The 22,812-nt window shown below is 42.4% G+C and overlaps 1 protein-coding gene across 1 annotated transcript in view; it reads right to left on the bottom strand.

The window, feature by feature from the left end:
- Window positions 1-22,812, bottom strand: part of MARCHF10 (membrane associated ring-CH-type finger 10) — a 93,157-nt gene that overhangs the window by 60,957 nt on the left and 9,388 nt on the right. The window contains 2 exon segments of the mRNA XM_064270958.1: window positions 10,441-10,536; window positions 21,754-21,860. Coding sequence (XP_064127028.1) covers window positions 10,441-10,536; window positions 21,754-21,843 — 186 coding nt within the window. The 5' untranslated portion in view covers window positions 21,844-21,860.

The raw sequence follows: 22,812 nt of genomic DNA, 5'->3' as shown, positions 1-22,812 counted from the left end.
ACTGGTAATAATCTAGTGATTTTGGAGATGGAGTTCTTTTGGGGAATGACAAGGTCCAGCACATGCCGTGGGAGGGGTGGCAGAGTGGAATGGAGGAGGGCATTTGAGATGCATCAGGAACTAAGAAGCCAGGGTGTGGCTGGATTGTCCATGTGGCAGAGGATCAGGAGATGGGGTGGCAGAGAGACTGAGCCACCTGCCAGAGTCTTCACTAAGTAAGGCAGAGTGGCTCTTATGAAGGACAAGGATGATGAGGGGGAGAGGGTGGTGGAGTACAGCAGCATATACCTCAGTAGGCCAGTATTTTCAACAGAGCCTGGGGAGCAATGGTCTGGGAGCAGCATCGGGGAGCAAGAAGGGCAGCTGCAGCTTCTTGGTCCTGAGGCAGGTGGATGGGAGGGATATGAACAGCCACCCTGAAGAGGACATGCAGGGCAGGAGCATCATCTGAGAAGAGCTAGGCTTCTCTATGGCAAGGAGGGGAGGGGAGCTCTAGCACAGGGTCTGATGCCCATTCTGCCTGCTGCAGGGAGACTGGATCACCCACACCATTTCCCAAACGTGCCCATCTCTGCCTTGACTTGGGCTATTCCTTCCGCTGTTACATCCTATCGACCTCTGCTCTCCAAATCCTGTCCATCATCCCCTTAAGTCTAGCTTAAAATCTCTAATCTCTATGAACTTTCCCCTTTCCTTTTTATTACACTCATCAGATACCGTCTTAAACTGCAGCCATTTGTATATGCCTTGTTTTACCAACTTTGTAAACTTCTCGAGGGCAGGGACATGGTGGATTAATTACTATATCTCCATAGCACCTACACATTGTCTGATACTCAGGTGATTTACAATTTCTTAACAAATAAAGCAATACAGAAAGAAAAAAGAAAGCTTTGGGATGAAATGCTATATGTTGTAAAACATATTTAACACAGGTATGCACGTGAATAATACTATCTTGCAACGGAAAAGTTTTACAATTTTGATATCTGGATTTTAATTAGTTTTTAACAAGTTCTTTGGTTTTAAAAATGAATTAGAACTATTTTTTAAGAAGGAAATTTACGCAGTAAGCTGAAATCCAGAGCACTACATACAATGGAAAAAAGCTACTTTATTCTAATCTTCTCTCATGCAATTTCTGAGCTTCTAAGTCCAATTAACATCAGGATCTCTTTGGGTCAGAGGCCACCAATTCTTGGCACTAACAATTTCACTGAGTTGGGATTGCAATTGTTGTTTGTGTCACCCAGTCACACAGTAGAATCACCCCGGTGGAAGGACTGACTTGAGGCTGTCTTGCTTATCTGTTGAAAAAGACAGGATAGCATTCTGGAAGCAGCTGCAATTTAACCTGGCAGATGCCCTATTTTACTGCCATGCCCCATTTAAAATTACCTAGAGGAACACAGACAAAGAACAGAAATGAAGGAAAAATGAAGCCCTGCTGGCTTTGCCCAAGATACAGTTGCTATTCCTTTACTCCATTAATGCTGGTGAAGACCTCTAGCCTCCTGGCTTGCCTTCAGAGGGGCCTGCACACCAGGTATTCCAATTAATCTATGATCTAATTATAAAAGACATACCCAAGTCAGCTTGGTGAGTCATCAGGCAAAATGCTCAACCACAACAAGTTGACCTCTGTTATGAAATATGAGTGAATCCTGGGTCAACCCTGGCCATTCTGAGCTTCTTCTGGTCATTGAAAGCTATAACCCAGCTGTTCTTATGTCTTTGTGTTCTTGCCTACCTCTGGCAAAAGGAACTTAGCCAGTGCTTTAAAGAAGCCATCTGTCTTTCTGCAGAGAGGTTCTGCCAGAGAAGAATGCCCTCTTTAGCTGGTCACTGTGGTCACCACCAGTTCAGGGGTTTCCACCTTCAAGCCCAAACTGGCCATTGTAATCGGCAGCTGCGCCAAACTGCTCTCTCCTCTTGATAATTTCAAAATAAGTCAAGGAGCATTAGCCATTCCAAGTAGCATTTCAACTCTCCCCACTCAGGGTGAGAACCCCTATTCTGGCTGCATGGCTAGACCTGTGACTTTGAACATTGCACATTCCTAAAACATTCTTGCCATTGTCAGCCCTCAAATCTTCACTGAGCTACTATTATGTGCTAGGCACTGCTAGGCACTGCAGATACAACAATAAACAGTGCCTGCTCATGAATGGCTCCCAGCCTAAGGCAGGAGGCAGACAGGAAAATCTACCCCACAGTAGACTTGAGCCAGCGGTGTTATGGGAATACAAAGGAGGGACAAGACCCAAGTCACTTGCTCCCCAGTAGAAGCCCTGGAAATTCTTCCTGAGAAGGTGCCCTCAGAGTTGAAGATGTACAGTGCTTGGTCAGATGAGGCTAGGAGGTGTGGGGATCTGGCCAAAAAAGTGCCTTGACGCTCTGCTAAGGTGTTTGAACTTGATCCCAATGACAATCGGGAACCACTGAAGAATTTTTAATAAAGCAGTGACATGATCCAATTTGCTTCCAGAGGGATCACTCTTACGAGAGCCTGGAAGACTGGTTGGATGGGGTAAGATGAAGTCGAAACAACTAAATGACTCCTACCATAAACCAAGCAAAAACAAATAAATGAAAAGACAGGGCCCTGAAAAGGGAGGTGATGGTGGACTGATTCAAGAGAGAGGAGATAAGAGAATGGGACTTTGGTGTCTGACTGCTGTGGAGTGTCAGGAAGAGGAGGAGTCTAAGGTAATTTCTAGCATTCTGACTTGAGCAGAAATAAGAAATTCAGGAAAAGGAATCAGTTTGAGGGGAGAAGATGATGCATTCAGTGTCTTGAGCAGATCAACAGCTAAAATGGGGAACAAACTTGAGGGTAAATTCCCACAGAGCCGCACTCGCCGAACGGTGGCTGCACATTCCCCCTCCGTGATGTACATTTCTCAGGTGCACCTCGAGGGCGAGGAATCTGAGCTCAAGTCAAGAGGGCGGCTGTGACACACAGCATGCCAGGTGTTACAGATGACTCACAGCCTCCCAGGGTGGGGCCCCCTGGCAGTTAGAACCAGTGTGTGCCTGTGTGACCTGCCTCATCAACACAGGCCTGGGGACTGAAAGACGCGAGGCCCAGCCCGCAGGCGATCCAACAACGGACAAGTAGAAGTTAGAAAAAATGAAAGCTATGACTCACAGAATGCAAATGCCGTGCCCTAAGCCTCAGCTGCTTTTGCCACACAGTTAAGGGTGTCAGTGGGTTAAAACTGACAGATTAGCGGAGAACAACTCCCCAAGAGCCGTTTGAAAGAGGAGAAGCTGATGGTTTCAGTCAGGATAGGCAGAATAAATAGGTAATAAAAGGAGTCATGCAAATATACACAGGTCATAGAAAAACACAAAATGCAAATGGAGCCAGTCTTGACAGGCAGCTGAATCACTGGAGTTAACATTTGCAAAGACCTGCTGTATGCAAAACACCGTATTGTGGATTATGCTGGGTCAAAAGGCCTTCCTGGCCCGTGGGTTCTTGTTTTGTTTTTTGGTCTTGAATATAATCTAGAGCAGCACCGTGTGACAGAACTTTCTGCAATGATGAAAATTGTTCTGTATCTGTGTGGTCCAGTATGGTAGCCACTAACCAACCACCTATGGCCACTGAGCATGTGAACTGAGACTGGTGTAACTAAAGAGCTGAAATTAAAAAATATATATATATATTTTCTTTTATTTTGGGTGAAAGTATACACAGCAAAACAGGTTCCCATTCAACAATTTCTACACATAATGTTCAGTGACACTGGTTACATTTTTCCATTTGTGTCAACATTCTAAGAAGCCCTGATAACACAGTGGTTAAGCGCTCGGCTGCTGACTGAAAGTTTGGCTGTTCAAACCCACCAGCTGCCCCAACGGAGAAAGATGTGGCGGTCTGCTTCTGTGATGATTGTTGTTGTTAGGTGCTGTTGAGTCAGTTTTGACTCATAGCAGCCCCACGTACAACAGAACAAAACACTGCCCAGTCCTGCACCATCTTCACAATTGTTTTTATGCTTAAGCCCATCGTTGTAGCCACTGTGTCAATCCATTTTGCTGAGGGTCCTCCTCTTTTTTGCTGACCCTATACCAAGCATGATGTCGTACCTCCAGGGACTGGTCCCTCCTGACAACATGTCCAAAGTAGGTGAGATGAAGTCTCGCCATCCTCACTTCTAAAGAGAATTTTCTGTAAAGATTGGAAATCTTATAGGGCAGTTCTACTGGGTCCTATAGGGTCACTATGAGTTGGAATCTACTTGATGGCAATGGGTTTGGTTTTTTTGGTCAACATTCTCATTATTTCCATTCTAGTTGTTCCACTCTCATTTAGTCTCACTGCCCCCAGGCTTCTCATCTATGCTTTATAGTAACTTATCCATTTGGTCTCATATGGTAATTTTTAAAAGAGCACCGTTCTCAAGGGTGAAATTCTTTACTTTTTCAGCTAACTTGAGCTTTTTAGTTAAAAGGTGGTTTCAGGGGATAGTTTCTGTTCAAGGTTTAAAGAGTATCCCAAGGGCAATAGTCTTGGAGACTTTTTCCAGTCTCAACGGGTCCAGTAAGTCTGGGTTCTTTGGGAATTTGAAGTTCTGAGGAAATGAATTTTTAATTTTAATTTAATTAATTTAAACTCAAATAGCCACATGCGGCTAGTAGCCAATGTATTGGGCTACACAGTTCTAGATCTTTGCTGCCCTCATGTATGGAAAGACAGGCTGACTTTTTAAGTCGCTATAGCTTACTTGGGGAGGCTTTTTTTGTTTGTTTTGTTTTTAACTTTAACCTCCCAAAGTCTGTTCTGATTATCACGGACAAAAGAATTAAAATGTTTATGTTGGATAACAGCCTTCCTATTAAGCTTACTTGCTGGCTGAGCGTGGTTCAGGTGACCTCGCTGATGTAAACACGAGATTGAGCCAGGTCTGGGCACAGCCAGCTGCTTCTTGGTATCAGGTGAACTCCTATGCCTCCTTCTAATGCAACATTGGGTCCTTGTGACCTGGAATCTAAATATTCAGTTGTTCAGTCGCTGCTGATGAAAAGGACAACAATCCTATTCCCATTAGCAGAGTGAACAGCGCTGTTAAAAACCCAGAGCAGATCTCTACCTTCTTTTCCAATGAAGTAACAGCAGTGACATCACCTCCATCTTTTCGAGGCTTGTGCTTTTGGAACAGTGTCCCTACCAGCAAGGATACAGGATGGGGGAAGATGAAAAAGCTCCATGATGTCTCTCTTTATAAGAGCTTGCTGAACCCCCCAAGCCCTGGGCTAATTATTTCCATCATCTTGTATGGAAAAATCAGGGCTGCTGTCACCTCTCTGTAAAGGTTTGAGAGGATGAAACATCCTGGTGCCCCTGTCAATCACAGCAGGCTCCTCCAGGCCAGCAGCTGCCCCAGGGGCCTGGGATGGATGGGCACTGTTTTCTCCCCACATCGAAAGACTGCTTTGCTTTTTAGTCTTCTAAATGATCCAATTTCTAGTTGGTTATGTAGAGCTTCTGGTTATTCTATTTCATTATTTTACATATTGAATTCTGATCTGATTAAACCGTTCACAAAGTTGTACATAACTTTGAAATGGATCTAAAATTAAGTTGCTTCATTGGTTGGCTTTAGAAACGTGGCCTGTGACTGAGCTGAGATGAAAGTAGGTATTCTTGAAGCCTCAGAACCTGCTCCTTCACTAATACCTACTGGAGCACCATTTCCAAGTATAGTTGGACATCAGGGCAATTTATAATGTACTCTGATGTTAGCATATCACTTAAGAGTCTTACTTATTCTCACAAGGATCCCATGAGATAAGCATAATAATAAGTTTCTCCTTGATGGGAAGCTGAAGTGCTAGTGCTAAGAAGTCAAGTGGTTTGACTGGATTCACACTGCTAATGAGGGATACAGCTGGCCTTCCCTAAGTATGCTTTTTCTATTATGCCAAACCACTAACTTAGGGGTATTTAGGAAGTACCACTTTAAAGAACATCTCAGCAGAGGCTTGATGGTTATTCCTTTATCTTGGATTTGGATTAAACACAACCTCTGCATAACCAGCAGTTGGTGCCACTGGTCATTAGGGGAGATTGTTCCATGACAGGATGACCACCATGGTAAACGTGTTTGGTGATCTGCCCACTTTGAGGCCCAAACCGTTGCTGTCAAGTCAATTCCAACTAATAGAGACTCTATAGTACAGAGTAGAATGGCCCCACAGGGTTTCCAAGGTGGATTCAAACTGCCAACCTTTTGGTTAGCAGCCAAGCTCTTAGCCACTGTGCCACCAGGGCTCTGATATTTTGACCCTGGACCTGTTACTTTATGGTGAATGCCTTGTTTTTCCAGGCCCACTGGAATTGTGACAACTTGAGCCTGGCTTAAGGAATGAAGAAGTGATGAAAATCACAATACAAGTGTCAAAATGGTGGTGGCAGGCCTCACATTGGAGCCCTGGTGGTGCAATGGTTAAGCCTGTTACATGCTACTGTTTTGGTTGCTAACCAAAAGGTCGGTGGTTCAAACTCAGCTAGTGGCTCTACAGGAGGAAGACATGGCTATCTGCTCCTGTAAACCCTATGGGGCAGCTCTACTCTGTCAAATGGGGTAACTATGAGTTGAAAATCGACTTGGTAGCACCTAACAACAACATGATGCCTCACATAGTGACTGTACAGTGGAAAAATCTCCACGAATTAAGCAATTCACTTTGATACTACCTACTCAATCAGAGAATGAACTTGCCATCACAACTTAGAGGCAAAACATTACTAAGAGTTTCAGCCACAGTCATCTGTACAAGGAAATCGTTCAGGGAATTTTCACTGAAGGAAGAGAGGTTTGGGTGGGTTTATACTGGCTCACAGAGCTTATCTTTCTTCTGTCCCATTTTGATGGACCGAGGATCTTTTGCTGCTCTAGTGCCTGATGGAACATCTAATACATTGAGCTCTGGAAATGGGATCCACATCAGTTTGGCCTAGGTCCTCCTTTGGGAGGTGCCAGCATTCTTATTCTCAGCCTCCTTTGGGAGACTAGTTCCAGGACCTCCCTGGCACTGAGGGCCCTGTGGAAAAAGGTTTGATTAGTTCTGCAGGATTTGAGGAATAGCAGGGCAGGCCCAGACTCTGACAGTTTAAGACAACTGGATATTGAAAATTTGGGTAGGGGTTCAAACTTGGGAGGGGAATTTTCAAACCAACCCATGATGTTGGGGGTTGAAGATTTCCTGGATCTGATTTGAGTCTATTAGAGAACTCTGGCTTCATTTGTACCCAGCAAAAGGCATAGGATTGAGCCCAGAGAGATTGGCTTTACGAGCACAGCAAGTCAGATGGCTGTGGAGAGTGATGCAGTCAGTGACATTTCCTCTCGCCCTGCCCTTCCTGTGCTTGTTTCCAGAGGTAAATCCTCCAGTGTTACCCCAAGAATATCTATAATGCAGAGAGCAAAGCAGAGGTCAATTTCACTGTGGAAAATTCTGATTTTGCCACTCTTCTAGAGAGAGAAGACGCAGCCTTGAAGGCACTCCTACTATCAAGGGCTGAACCCTTGGGATATCATTATCTGGAAAAATTGGGATTATATAAGTAATGCTGTTTTGAGTTCTCTGACACACTGAGCTAATGACATAGTGCAAACACGAAAAAAATCCCATCCTTATACTTTAGAATAAACCAAAAATACCAAACCCGTTGCCGTGGAGTTCATTCCGACTCATAGAGACCCTATAGGACAGAGTAGAACTGCCCCATAGAGTTTCCAAGGCAGTGTCCGGTGGATTCAAACTGCCAACCTTCTGGTTAGCAGCCATAGCTCTTAACCACTACGCCACCAGGGTTTCCTACTTTAGAATAGAAATTGCCAATTTTATCACATATTTTTGTCTTTCATTTGTGTTGGATGCAAGTGAATCATAAAATTAAGGGTTGGAAAATAAGATCCATGTTGTCTTAGTCATCTAGTGCTGCTATAACAGAAATACCACAAATGAATGGCTTTAACAGACAGAAATTTTTTCTCTCACAGTTTAGTAGGCTGCAAGTCCAAATTCAGGGCATCAGTTCCGGGGGAAGGCTTTCTCTTTTGGCTCTGGAGGAAGGCCCTTGTCATCAATCTCCCCCTGGACTAGGAGCTTCTCTGTGCAGAAACACTGGATACAAAGGACACACTCTGCTCCTCAAGAGATAAAAGGTAGTGCAGGCCACACCCCAGGGAAACACCCTTTACATTGGATCAGGGATGTGACCTAGGTAAGGGTGTTACATGCCCCCCGATCCTTTCTAACGTAATCTAATCTTGCCTCATTAACCACAGGCAGAGATTAGGATTTATAACACAGGAAAATTACAACAATCAGAAAATGGAGGACAACCACACAATACTGGGAATCATGGCCTAACCAAGTTGACACATATTTGGGCGAGGGGGGGGACACAGTTCAATCCATGGCACATGTAGTCTGTGATTATAGAACCTATTTCACAATTACCTTTCTATGTACAAATATATCTCTTTTTTGGAGGTGGCATGAATGCTTTGGGATGATAATTTAAAGAATGAATAGTTTTTATAGCACAGAGAAGAAAACTATAGGAACTTGTCATCAGTTTGTCCCTCACACGATGTTTGTGGAGAGGAGCATAAAACTTCAAGCTCTAGAGTATCCCAAATGCATGACTATTAGCATGCAAAATGCCCATGACTATGCACACGAGTCTTTGTGTGAAAATACAAGAACCCAGCTGTCCATTTGTTTAGTAATTCCAATCTAGGAAGATTGCTACATGCTACTGTTTTGACTTAAATTACAATGCATCTTTTATCTGTCCTTGAATTTTGTTTCTAAGTGCAAAAATATGAGAAGTTATCTTAATGCTAAAAATGGGTTGCCCTAGCCAAAGTAGATTTAATTTTTGGATTAAGCTTATCCCTTAAATTTAATCAACAACAGGTATTATATCCAGTCCTTGACTAACAGGAAAAGATCCAGGCGACACTTTCTTCTGGGTGCCGCTGGTATTATGAGACAGCCTCTTTCATCTTCGGACTCAAGGTGGACTACTTTATTGTGTGATTTTATTTTCCTTAATAGGGAGTATATATCTCTTCCAGGGATACAGCTACATCCATAAACATCAGTTTTGGTGTTTTCAAAGTGTCCTTTGAACATTAAATAACCACTGTGTGAACATCCTAGATTAAAGAAGAAATCCCAACAAGAACTTGATTTATATCAGGTATCCAGGATCCATCTCGGGATCCATGCCACTGACAGCAAAGAGAGAGTCCATCCTCTAGAGTATATTTCAGGCATAAAGTATTAAATAAGGATTCATAAAAGGCATATTACTCATCTTAAATCAATTCGCCATACTAACAATCAGTATCAAATGTAGCTTGTGGTTTTTAGCTCTTCCATAGGATAAGTAAAAATTCTTAAGCAGATACAGTCTTAAATATGAAATATGATCGCATAGCTCAGCAGTTCAGAACACCATCTCTGGGTCAGACTGCCTGGAATAGAATCCCTGCTTCACCACATACTGGCTATGACATCTTAGGTAGCATTTCTTAACTTCTCTAAGGCTCAGTTTTCTCATCTGTAAGATTACACACACACACACACACACACACATAATATATACCCACTAATATATATACTCATTGCCGTTGAGTTGATTCTGACTCATAGCGACCCTACAGGACAGAGTAGAATTCTTCCATAGAGTTTCCAAGGAACGCCTGGTGGATTCAAGCTTCCAGCCTTTTGGTTAGCAGTCATAGCTCTTAACCACTATACTACCAGGTTTTCCATATACATATATTCACAAATCAAATAAACTAATATATATATATATATAAAGTGCTTAGCACAGTATCTAGAACATTATAAACACTTAAATAAAGATAACTGCTTTATTATCACTATATTGCCATTATATTATATTGCTTTTGTTTATTTTTATCATTCTAGACAAAAATATATGAACAATTCCCAGTTATTAAATGATGAATAAGTGCATTTTACTCTCTTCCTTCATGTGAAATAAAAACTAGACTCAGCAATGCTAAAGGTTAGACCATAAGCCACTAATGTGATGCTGGGCTTTAGAAGGCCCATTGCCACCACTCTTAACATCACAAAGTGACAGAATTTCTGGTCCAGATGGTATTTTGGAGACCACCTACACCAGGCCCTTTATCTACAGGTAAGAAGAGTGAGGTCCAACAAAGGTGAGGTGGGAAGGTCACATAGATGGGAGTGGTGAGGATGGGAGCTCCCGGCCCAGCCCTGGGCTCCTGGCCCTGCCTCATCCCACTCTGACCTTTACGATTCTTTAACATCTCATTTTTTAGTCCACTCTTCCCTAAGTAAGGAACACACACACATACACATACACACACACAGCAGCAGCAGCAAGAGAATGTCTCCCAGAGATTTAGGTACCTGTTTGGAGGATGACCCGCTTGAAAAACGGGATCTCTCAAAACTTGTCTTCTTCTCAGTTGGGTCTCTTCTGTATTCCTGTCGTCTCAGACAAGCCTGGAGAGCAATGTGTTTCTTTGTCTTAGATATACGATTAGTTTGGCAACTTGCTCAATCCCATATAAGTGATAGACATCTCCAAGTGTTCATCTAACACCTGTCACCAAGTATCAAGACATTCTCCCAGGAATCCTTAACTCCTCTCTACTTTCCCTTCCCTGCGCCCAAAATGCATGTCAAAAATATTAGTCATTGCTTTAATAAATTCAAACAAACATTTTTGTCAATTATTTACCCAGCAATTGCCTTCTCAAGGACGGTAGTACCTAATACCTTGTAAACTCCTCTTTCCAGTCTCATCCCCTTCATGGCTCCTCCTTCTTACCTAACCCCCTTGGATTATACCCTAGTTATCAGATAAGAATTTTCATATCTACAGTGTTAGTGCTGCTGTTTCCTCCACTAGAAAACCCTTCACAAGGTGTTCTCCTGGTAAATCTATCAAGAACCAGCTCACGGCCTCCCTATTCCTCCCCAGGCAGAATTAATTGCTCCTTTATGGAGCACTGGTGGCACAGTGCTTAAGAGTTCGGCTGTTAACCAAAAGGTCGGCAAACCTTATGGGGCAGTTCTACTCTGTCCTATAGGGTTGCTATGAGTTGGAAACGACTTGACAGTAACGGGTTTGGTTTAAGTTTTTTTTTTTTTTTTTTTAATTCATAGCTTGAATTATACCTTTTTTCCCCTATTGCATTTAGTTGTCTTGTTTCTGAGCCTGTTTTCCCCTCTGGTCAGTGAGCACCTTGGGAGTAAGGACCACATCTTATCTTTTGAATCCCCCAACACCAGCACCTTTATTAGTTGAACTGTATTTTTGTAAGGGAGGTAGATGGCAATCCCAAATGCAAAACGTTACCAACAAAAAGAATTTTCCCATTTCTCTTAACAAAATGAAAATAAAACCTAGAATCTAGACTATAGATATTTCTAGGGATAGAAATTAAAATCAAATCTAGGAATACAGATATTTTTCCTCCAGTACTAGGAACGAACAAAGCTAAGGGTATCACATGCTGCGGGAATTTCAACTGATATTTTAAATACCCTCAAACAGTACAACTTCTTGGAACAGTTCTACACTTACAGATCCGGTGACCAGAGTCATCTTTGCCCTGACACAGCCAGGTGGCCCACTATCACAGTGAAGAAATACAGTGTAAAGACCAACAATGTTTCTAAACGAGGCCTGACATTACTTGAATGCTGGTGAGGACTCCAGAAAGGAAAGATTCCTCCCACGTTTTTTCCCTCCCTTAGAAAAAGCAGCTCCTTCTTTGAGGTAAAAAGGCTTGCCAGAATTTCACGCCATGGGGAAAACCTAATATTGTGCTACAAGGTTAAGAATAGAAATGACCTGACATTAACAAAACATTTACCACTTGGAATGGAGAACAGAGAGTCAGTCACACTGTGCTTTCCAACTGAGCTGCAGGTGAGGCGCAGCCTGAGGAGGCTCCTTTCCAGAAGAAACCAGATGGTCACCTGCAGCAAATGCTGCCTCCAAGCACAGTCCTGATCGCCAAGAAAAAAGGTGCAGTTTCACCCCACCTCGCTTGGAAAGGGAGAGCATTCCAAAATTTTTTTTTTTCTCCTGTCCCATAGTTCATCTTATTTTTTAAAACTATGTCATACAGACAATTGTTGTTGTTAGCTGCCTTCAAGTCAGCCCCTAGCTCATGGCAACCCCACACACAAGGGAATCAGACCACTGGGTTTTCATTGCCTGATTTTTCAGAAGTAGGTCACCAGGTCTTTCTTCCTAGTTTGTCTTAGTCTGGAAGCTCTGCTGAAACCTATTCAGCATCACAGCAACACACAGGCCTCCACTGGCCGACTGCTGGTGGCTGCCCATCAAGTGCATTGGCCAGGAATCAAAGCCAGAACTTCTTGTCTAAGGTGAGAATCCTATCACTGAACCACCAATGTCCCCATATAGATAGTAAGTCACTGTAATAAATACTAGACCAAAAAAAAAAAAACTATTGCTGTCAAGTTGATTCCGACTTACAGCGACTCCATGTGTTATATAGGATTTTCCTGGCTGTAATCTTTATGGAAGCAGATTGTCAGGCCTTTCTTCCGAGGCACCACCGGGTGCGTTCAAACCAACAGCCTTTAGGTTAGTAGCTGAGAGCAACCTGGACCTACTACTGGACAGTGTTTATTATAATAAGTAAATTAAACAATAACAATAAGAAATAAAAGCAAAAAATACTGGACCATAATTATACCAAATAAATTCAACAACCAATAAATAAATAAATAATAAGGTAAACCTAAAAAAAAAAAAAAAGGTTTACTTAAATCAGGTAAACCTAATGGAAGTCAGCAGAGAGCTGAAGTTCAACTATTTGCCTCTCGTTTTTCGTTCCTTGTACACTGACTTCTTTACACTGACTTCAAATGGGAGCTTCTATTGAGGAGGAGCCCTGGCATGGAAATTTGGTGGTGGAGAGGCAGATGTCTGTGTTATCCTAACTTCTTGGTATTAAAGGCAAAAGAAGAAAATGCTGATGGGCTGAAAGTGAAGGAGCCAGCGTTAGCAAATGCACGCAGGACCGCCGAGGCAGCTTTTGCGGGATGAACAGAATTCTTGTGGGCTGAGTGTTTTTTGAAAATTCTCTCCAAGAATGCATACGACTTAAATATTTCTTTACCAAAAGGGGAGGAGGAATAGATTGGTGCTCAACGTTAAAAAAAAAATTTTCCCCTCTGTTTCCTTGTCCCACCTTTCACAGAGGAACAGGAGAACAGAACAATTGAAAGGTCCAGAAAACCTAAGCCAAACCCACTGCCATCAACCCTACAGGACAGAGTAGAACTGCCCCATAGGATTTAAGATTTACTTCCCCAATCTTTCTCCCGAGGAGCGACTGGTGCGTTCAAACCACCGACCTTTTGGTTAGCAACCGAGTGCTTTAACCACTGCACCACCAGGGCTTCTAACTGAAAGATTAAAAAAAACCCGCTGCTGTTGAGTAGATTCCAACTCACAGTGATCCTATAGGATAGAGTAGAACTGCCTCATAGGGTTGCCAAGGAGCAGCTGGGGCACTGGAACTGACAACCTCTTGGTTAGCAGCCGTGGCTGTTAACCACGGTGCCAGTAGCACAAGCGAAAGATAAAAAAAGATAAGTGCTTGCTAATTCTTATCTTGATACAGCCAAGCAATCTTTCTGTGAAAATCAAACATGAATCTTCCTCTCAAGGTTATAGCTTCACTGAGAAGGAAGACGAGGACAAGCCAAGTAAAGACTTCTAGAAACAGCAAGAATTTAGCCACACTCCCCCAGGGGTTACTTTCCTGCTTATTGTACATGTGGAGGATTTTTTGGTGTTGACAGTGATGATGTTGTTTTTACTCTGGGGGTCAGGAATCGACAGGGGCAGAGGACTGTGAAATCCATGGGCCGGGTTTTCTCTTCCCCTGAACTTTTAAAAATATTCCCCTTTCAATTTCACGTGTCAGGATTTAGTTTGCTATAAATAAGTTTCTGTTTCTGTGACAAAAGGGGCTGAGGACGGTCTTGAAATTGAGGCCACGGTACTTCTTTCTTCCAGGGAGAATCAGGGCTTCCTCCTTAACTTCTGTGGTGTTCCTTCCCCCCAGACCAGCTCTCTGAGTCTGGCACACACAGCCAGGCAGCCTTCAGCGCAGAAGCTGCCACTGTGGGGGCAAAGCGCAGAGAGTGCATATATGCCTGTGGCGGAGTGACGTGGATTTCCATGACTCATTGTAACGTGAGCCTGGTAAACACGACAAACCCTGGCTCTGCCACTTTCTAGCATCATGACCTTGGGCAAGCTGATTAATTCACTGATTCTCACTTCCCTCATCTGTAAGGGATAGTCTCTTTGCTGCGAGATGGTTAGGAGACCACGATGAATTGTTGGTAATATGCTTAACCCATCTCCCTTCAGTTGACTCCAACTCCGAGCGACCCTATAGGGCAGAGTAGAATTGCCCTATAGGGTTTCCAAGGCTGTAATCTTTATGGAGGCAGACTGCCACATCTTTCTCCTGAGGAGTGGCTGGTGGGTTCGAACCACCGACCTTTTGATTAGCAGCCAAGTGCTTAGCCGCTGAGCCACCAGATCTCCTTCAGTAATATAGCCAGTATTCATCAAATGGCCCCGATTGTCATCATCATCATCGTTATCATTACCATGATTAGGTTTTCTTATTATATAATTTTATTTATTTTGTTGTTTTTCAGAATATACATGGCAAAACATAGACCAATTCAATAGTTTCTACATGTACCATTTAGTGACACTGATTACATTCTTCCAGCTGTGTAACCATTCTCATCCTCCTTTTCTGAGTCAATTTCAAGACTGCCCTCAGCCCCTTTTGTCACAGGAACAGAAACTTCTTCAAGCAATCTAACTCCATTAAGATAAATTCACTGCCCCCTGAAGTTTCTAACTAATCTTTTGAGATGCTGTTGTCAGTTCGATCCCATACAGAGAGTTCTTAAAAGAATTGCTGAAGACGGACATTTTTTACTAGTTAAGCTAAACAATTGTCTGGTTTTAAGAAGACTTCAGGGGATATTTTTGGCTTAAGGTTTAAAGATTATCTCAGGGCGATAGTTTCAGGGGTTCATCCAAACTTCATGGTTCCAGGAAGTCTGGAGCCCATGAGAATTTGAAATTCCGTTCTGCATTTTCCCCTGTTTAATCAGGATTCTTCTATGGAATCTTTGATCAAAATGTTCAGTCTTGGTAGCCAGGCATCACCCAGTTCTTCTGGTCTCATGGCAAAGGAGGCAGTTGTTCATGGAGGCAATTAGCCACACACTCCATATCCTCCTCCTATTCCTGACTCTCCTTCTTCCTCTGTTGCTCCAGGTGAATGCAGACCAATTTTTGTGTCTTGGATGACCACTTGCAAACTTTTAAGACCCCAGGCACTATGCAGTGAACTAGGAGATAGAACAGAGGCACTAAACATGTTATTAGGCCAATTAACTGGGATGTCCCATGAAACCGTGACCCTAACCATGATGAGGTTTTTAATTATGGTTTCCAATCCCATTTTCTGGTTTACTTTCATTTCTAAAGTCAGACTTCGCCAAAGTATGTCACTCTGAACTTGTTCATGGGAGAAGAAAGGCCCTTTCTTTCTGGACCTGAGGTTCATCCTTGTTTCTCTGACCCTTCAGTAGAGGTCTATTTCCTAAGCCTACCTGGACCCCAACAAGCCAACGGAGGGGACCCGGCTCTCGGTCATGCAGGTGCACACTGTGTATTCATTTCTGGGGACTGTGTAACAAAATATCACAAACTGGGTGGCTTAAAAGAACAAAAGTGTATTGTTTCACAGTTCTGGATGACAGAAGAGCAAATTCAGGGTGTTGGCAGGGCCATGTTCTCCCCAAAAGCTCTAGGGAAAGATTCTTTCCTGTATCTCCGAGCTTCTGGTAGCCCTAGATACTCCTTAGCTTGCAGCTGCAACATAACTCTACCTGTCTCTGTATTTCTTCTTTTATAGGACATCACTCAGATTGGATTAGGACTCACCCTACTCCAATAGGACCTCATGTTAACAAATACCATCTTCAAAGACTCTACTTCCAAACAAAGTTATGGTCACAGGTACCAGGGGTTAGGACTTCAGCATATCTTTTGGGGGAACACAATTCAATCCATACTATACTATAAATCATCTTTTCTTTGTCATTACAGATTTCTGATCCACAGGGATGCTCAAAGTTTCTTTTGTTACTTTTATTACTAGTGTCTGCCTTCTAGTCATCATCCAGGCTCTTGATGTCTCAACAGGGTGCCTGTGTCTCAACTTAAGAAGCCATGTACCATAGGAAGACTTCCCAGCTCATAGTCCTGGAATAAAAACCATCATAACTATGGCTCAACTTTACATCACAATCAATACTGGCCTTGATCAAGGTTATTGTTAATCTAAATCCACAAACATTTTAAAAAGCAAGTGTTGTCTTTGTTATGTTGTTGTTATTAGGTGCTGTCCAGTCAGTTCTGACTTGTAGTGGCCCTGTGTACAACAGAACAAAACACTGCCCAGTACTGAGCCATCCTCCCAATTGTTGCTATGTTTGAGCCCATTGTTGTAGCCACTGTTGTCAATCCATCTCCTTGAGGGTCATTGTCTTTCTCACTGACCCTCTACCAAGCATGATGTCTTTCTCCAGGAACTGGTCTGTCTGATAACATGTTGCTGATAACATGTTTTGCCATCGTCTCTTCTAAAGGAGCATTCTGACTGTACTTCTTCCAAGACAGATTTGTTCATTACTTTGGCAGTTCATATTCAATATTCTCAGCCAACACCATAATTCAAAGGCATCCATTCTTCGGTCTTTCCTATTCATTGTCCAGCTTTCTCATGCATATAAGGTGATTGAAAACACCATGGCTTGGGTCAGGCACACCTTAGTCCTTAAAGTGACATCTTTGCATTTTAACACTTTAAAGCAGTCTTCGCAGCAGGTTTGCCCAATGCAACAGGTCGTTTGATTTCTTGACTGCTGCTTCCATGGGCATTGACTATGGATTCAAGTAAACTGAAATTCTTAACAACTTCAATCTTTTCTCCGTTTATCATGCTACTTATTGGTCCAGTTGTGAGGATTTTTGTTTTCTTTACAATGAGGTGTAATCCATATTGAAGGCCGTGGTCTTTGATTTTCATCAGTAAGTGCTTCAAGTCCTCTTTGCTTGCAGCAAGCATGGTTGTGTCATCTGCATAACGCAGGTTGTTAATGAGTCTTCCTCCAATCCTGATTCCCCGTTTTTCTTTATATAGCCCAGTTTCTGGGATTATCTGCTCAGCATACAGATTGAATAAGTATGGTGAAAGGATACACCACTGATGCACACCTTCCCTGATTTTAAACCATGTAGCCCCTTTGTTCTGTTAGAACGGCTGTCTCTTAGTCAATGTACAAGTTCTTCATGAGCACAATGAAGTGTTCCGGAATTCCCATTCTTCACAATGTTATCCATAATTTGTTATGACCCACACAGTCAAATGCTTTTGTATAGTCAATAAAACACAGGTAAACATCTTTCTGGTATTCTCTGCTTTCAGCCAGGATCCATCTGACATCAGCAATGATATCCCTTGTTCCATGCCATCTTCTGAATCTGACTTGAATTTCTGGCAATCCCTTGTTGATATACTGCTGCAACCATTTTTAAATTATCTTCAGGAAAGCTTTATTTGCCTGTGATATTAATGATACTGTTTGATAATGTCCGCATTCTGTGGGATCACATTTCTTTAGGATGGGCACAAATGAGGATCTCTTCCAGTCAGTTGACCAGGTAGCTGTCTTCCAAATTTCTTTGCATACACAAATGAGCACTTCCAGTGTTGCATCTGTTTATTGAAACATCTCAACTGGCATTCCATCAATTCCTGGAGCTCTGTTTTTCACTGGAGCCCTGGTCACCAAGGCCTTCAGGTTAGCTTGGACTTCTTCCTTCAATACCATCAGTTCTTGATCATATGCTACCTCCTGAAATGGCTGTATGTCAACCAATTCTTTTTGGTACAGCGACTCCTTTCCATCTTCTTTTGATGTTTCTTGCGTTGTTCAGTATGTTGCTCATAGAATCCTTCAATATTGCAACTCAAGGCTTAAGTTTTTTCTTCAGTTCTTTCAGCTGGAGAAATGTCAAGTTGTGTTTCCCTTTTGGTTTTCCAACTCCAGGTCTTTGCACATTTCCTTATAATACTCTACTTTGTCTTCTTGAGTTGCCCTTTGAAATCTTCTGTTCAGCTCTTTTACTTCATCATTTCTTATATTCGCTTTAGCTACTCTGTGCTCAAGAACAAGTTTCAGAATCTCTTCTGACATTCATTTTGGTCTTTTCTTTCCTCCTTGTCTTTTAAATGATCTTTTGCTTTCTTCATGTATGATATCCTTAATGTCATCCCACAACTCATCTGATCTTTGGCCATTAGTGTTCAGTGTGTCCAATCTATTCTTGAGGTGGTCTCTAATTTCAGGTGGGATATACCCAACGTCATACTTCAGCTCTTGCAGACTTGTTTTAATTTTATTCAGCTTCAACTTGAACTTGCATATGAGCAGCTGATGGTCTTTTCCACAGTTGACCCCTGGCCTTGTTCTGATTGATGATATTGAGCTTCTCCATCGTCCCTTTCCACAGATGTAGTCATTTGATTCCTGTCTTTTCCATCCAGTGAGATCCACATGTATAGCCACTGTTTATGTTGTTGAAAAAAGGTATTTGCAATGAAGAAGTTGTTGGTCTTGCAAAATTCTATCATGTGATCTCTGGTGTCTCTTCTACCACCTAGACCATATTTTCCAACTACCGATAGTTCTTTGTTTCCAACATTCACATTCCAATCACTAGTAACTATCAATACATTTTGATTGCAGGTTTGATCAATTTCAGACTGCAGAAGTTGGTAAAAATCTTAAATTTCTTCCTCTTTGGCATTAGTGGTTGCTATGTAAATTTGAGCAATATTTGTCTTAACTGGGCTTCCTTTTAGGCATGTGGATATTATCCTATCACTGACGGTGTCATACTTCAGGAAAGATCTTGAAATGTTCTTTTTGAAGATGAATGCAACACCATTCCTCTTCAATTTTTCATTCCCAGCATGACAAGTTGTTTTTAGTAGGTTCCTTTTTGTTGTTGTTCTTGTAATATAACATACATAACTCAGTCTGGAGCTTTAATTATCATCAGTGACATTATTAGAGTTCATTAGTTTTAAGAGGTTAAGAAATCAAAGGCATAAACCCAGTTTGACAGGATATTTCCCTCAAACTAGTTTATTTTCCTGTTTTAGCTGTGAAGAGTAGAGCAACACATACCTCAGAGCTAAGCAGGAGAGAGAATCTTCTCCCTGACTCCTATGGGAATAGAAGTTGAATTATCTTTATCCTCTCAACTGCTTGGGTGAACTTCCCCCATATTCCCACCACCTGATTTCAAGCCAGGAGTCCCTGGTTGGCATAATCGGTTAAGCACTCGACTACTAACTGAAAGGTTGGTAGTGAACCCACCCAGAAGCACCTTGGAAGAAAGACCTGGAGATCTACTTCAGAAAGATCAACAACCTCGAAAACCCTATGAAGTGCAGCTCTACTCTGCACACATGGGGTTGCCATTACTTAGAGTCAACTCAACAGTAATTGGTTTGGTTTTCCTTCTTCCTTCCTTCCTTTCTTTTTTGGTTTGAAGTCACCTGTTACATCCTTGAACAAATTTATATCGTTGTGTTTAGTTGTTTGATCTGAGCTTGCAAGTATCAGGATGAATCAGTGACACGCAATGAAATGAAACCAATTTAAATCTATTTGGTAAATTATGGGAAATTGTTCTGAAATGCCAAGGGTAATCTTTCTCTCAGCTTTCCAGTGGATATCAATGGCTAAATTCTGCCTCAAGTTACATAAACACACTTGGCAAAAAAAAAAAAAAAAACTAAGGCTATGCAAGAAGAAGAACACCCTTGAAGAAATACAGCCAAATTCTGAGATGGCATGTAATTATATGCTAGTTACTAGATTCTGAAATAGCATGGGATATGCCAAATAGATGTTTATTCCCTCTTGTTTTCTCTAAAGGGTCCCACCCAACCACTGAACGGTGTAGCATCAAAATAACTCAGGGAGGGTTTAACCCTTCTCTCCTGCTGCTAGTGCACAGACCTGTATAGCCACTGCTAATTTCGGGCATTCCAACACATACAGTATTTTAGGACTGAGCAGGAATACTTTATACACAAGGTTTTGAAGGGCTCAATTTGAGCCAGTTCATTAAAGGCGAGTTAAGTACAGAAAGGAAAATGTGGCAAACATACAGGATCGGGGAGTCATCTCACTTGTCATTAGGCTTTACACTATTTGTACACCTTGGAATGGGAAATCTGGAGTGTCTCAAACAGGTCACTAGACTGATTTTCTGTGTGCCTGCTCTGGAGACAATTTCAAACAAGTATTTCCAAACGCAAGTCAGGCGGCAGAGGCATCTTTGTGAAAACCAGATGGACTCCCTCAATGACCAGTTCAGATGTTTTCGTTCTTATTTGCTTTACTGAAATTCCCTTGATTTAATGGCCTCCTCATATGTGGGTTGGCAAGTGGTGGGAGGAAACTGCTGCTTCTATCTCCAGGCCCACAGCTAAGCTGCATCATGCAGGTGAAATGGGGTTACTGAGAGAGGTCTGGTTTCCTTGGTGACCCAGGAGGCTTGGTTATATCTGTAATTGCTAAGGAGAGAAACCTGATAACAAAAATCTGTGTTTCCTTAGGCAGGGAGCGCTTCTCAGTCCTCAGCTGAGGCTGGGGACATGCCTTGATTGGTAGAGGGTTGGCCTCCTCTGGGCAAGTGGGATGAGTGACACTCTCTACCTGCTCCCAGAATCCCACAACCCAGTTTGGCGAGTCTGTCCTATGCCAATTCTAAGTAATTGCATCACAGTTCCTGGCCTCCCTGTCTGTTTTGTTTTTGCCTGTAAACACTGTAACTAGGGTGATGAATTGTTAGCTTATTGTAGAATTTGCTAACCACCTTTCTTCAGGTGGATGACAATGGAAGGGCATGTTATTTTATAACTGGTACGTATAGGTTGACCCAGTTTAACTCCATAATGTCTCTTCTCTTGATAGCTGGCTTGTCAGAATTAGGCCCTGATATCATTTGTTAATGGAGTAGGGTATCATTTGTTGACCAAAGGCTGTGTGCAAAGCACCGTGCTAAATACTTTAACAATGTCATACCATTTCAAGGAACTCTGGTGGTGCAGTGGTTAAGTGCTCAATTGCTAACCGAAAGGTTGGTGGTTCAAATCCACCAGTCGATCCATGGGAGAAAGATCTGGCAATCTGCTTCTGTAAAGATTACAGCTTTGGAGACCCTATGGGGGCAGTTCTACTTTGTAGAACTCTGTAGGTTGGAATTGACTCAGTGGCTATGAGTTTTGATCTCATTTCATTCTCATGACAATATTATGAAGTAAGTACTATCATTATTCCCATTTTACAAACAAGGAAACTGAGGCTCAGAGAGCTGAAGTGACTTTCTTTAATGGTCACACAGCTATAAAAGTGGTGGGTTTGGAATTTTAGAAAATGATCGCTGCTTATCATATGCTAATTTATGTATTCTGAATTCTCTCGGACGGGCACTGGGTGGGTTACTGTAATAGAAGGTGCGAGATAATTCTTGCTTCCTGCAATTACCTGATATTCAGAGTCCTCCTTATGCTGAATGTCCCGCAGATACTGAGCATCACTGAAGAACTTCTGCCTTTCCTTTGCTTCATGCATCATGATTCTTAATCGTCAACCTGCATATACAAGATAAATAAATGTGTTGTGATATAATCCTTTGTAGCTTTGCCATCTTTGGATTTGTCTTCAAATTGTTTTCTCTCCCCCACCCTCTCCCTTATTAATCTAATTTCTATTGTTTGAAAGGCACAGATGCTCCTTTCAGATTAAAGGGATGCCTTGTGTCGGTGCTGATGCTCTTACAGCACTCCTGTTGCAGGCATGAATAATGCAGCCATGCCCATCAGGTGGCTTCGGTGATCCTGTCTTGCTTATTCTTGGAGAGTTAGGTCGACAGATACCTGATGCAGAAGCAATTCTACAATGTGACTAGAAATAAAACCCGAGAACCGAAATTAGCAATGACCAAAGTTATAAGCCTTTGGTTACTTAAACTCATTTATTCAACAATTATTGCATCTCAGTTCCAACTCAGGCACTGTGCTAGGCACTGGGGTATAGCAGTCAGCCAGGCAGATACGGCCCCTGCCCTTGTGTTTCTTATGATCGAGGGTGGAAGACTGATATTGAATATAAATGAACCCTCATTGTGATAAATGCTATGGAGCAGAAGCATGAGGTTCTTTGAGACAGTGTTATCACGGGAGGGCATAACCTGGTCTGGAAGGGTCAGACAAAGTTTTCCTTAGAAAACGATGCTGAGTTTGGTAAGGAATGAGCTAGGCAATCCATTCAGGTTAAAAGTGTGGGTTAAGGCAGCATCTCAAACAGAGAGGATAGCAGGTGCAGAGCCTTCAGGGCAGGAAAGAGCTGGTGCAGATGAGGAACAGGAGGGCCAGTGCAGTTGGAGCAGAGAGAAAGGGGAGACCAGCACCAGAAGGGCTGAAGGGTAGGCAGGAGCCAAAGGTCATGATTCTAAGAGCCATGTGAAGCCATGGAAAGGTTCCAGTCTGAGGATTAAATGCTTAGGTTTGTGTTTTTAATAGGTTCCTCTAGTTGGTATTATGG

The sequence above is a fragment of the Loxodonta africana genome, chromosome 18 (assembly GCF_030014295.1).
Source record: "Loxodonta africana isolate mLoxAfr1 chromosome 18, mLoxAfr1.hap2, whole genome shotgun sequence".
Classification (NCBI taxonomy): domain Eukaryota; kingdom Metazoa; phylum Chordata; class Mammalia; order Proboscidea; family Elephantidae; genus Loxodonta; species Loxodonta africana.
Note: the sequence above shows the minus strand (reverse complement) of the source record. Positions and strands in the feature narration are given on the sequence as shown.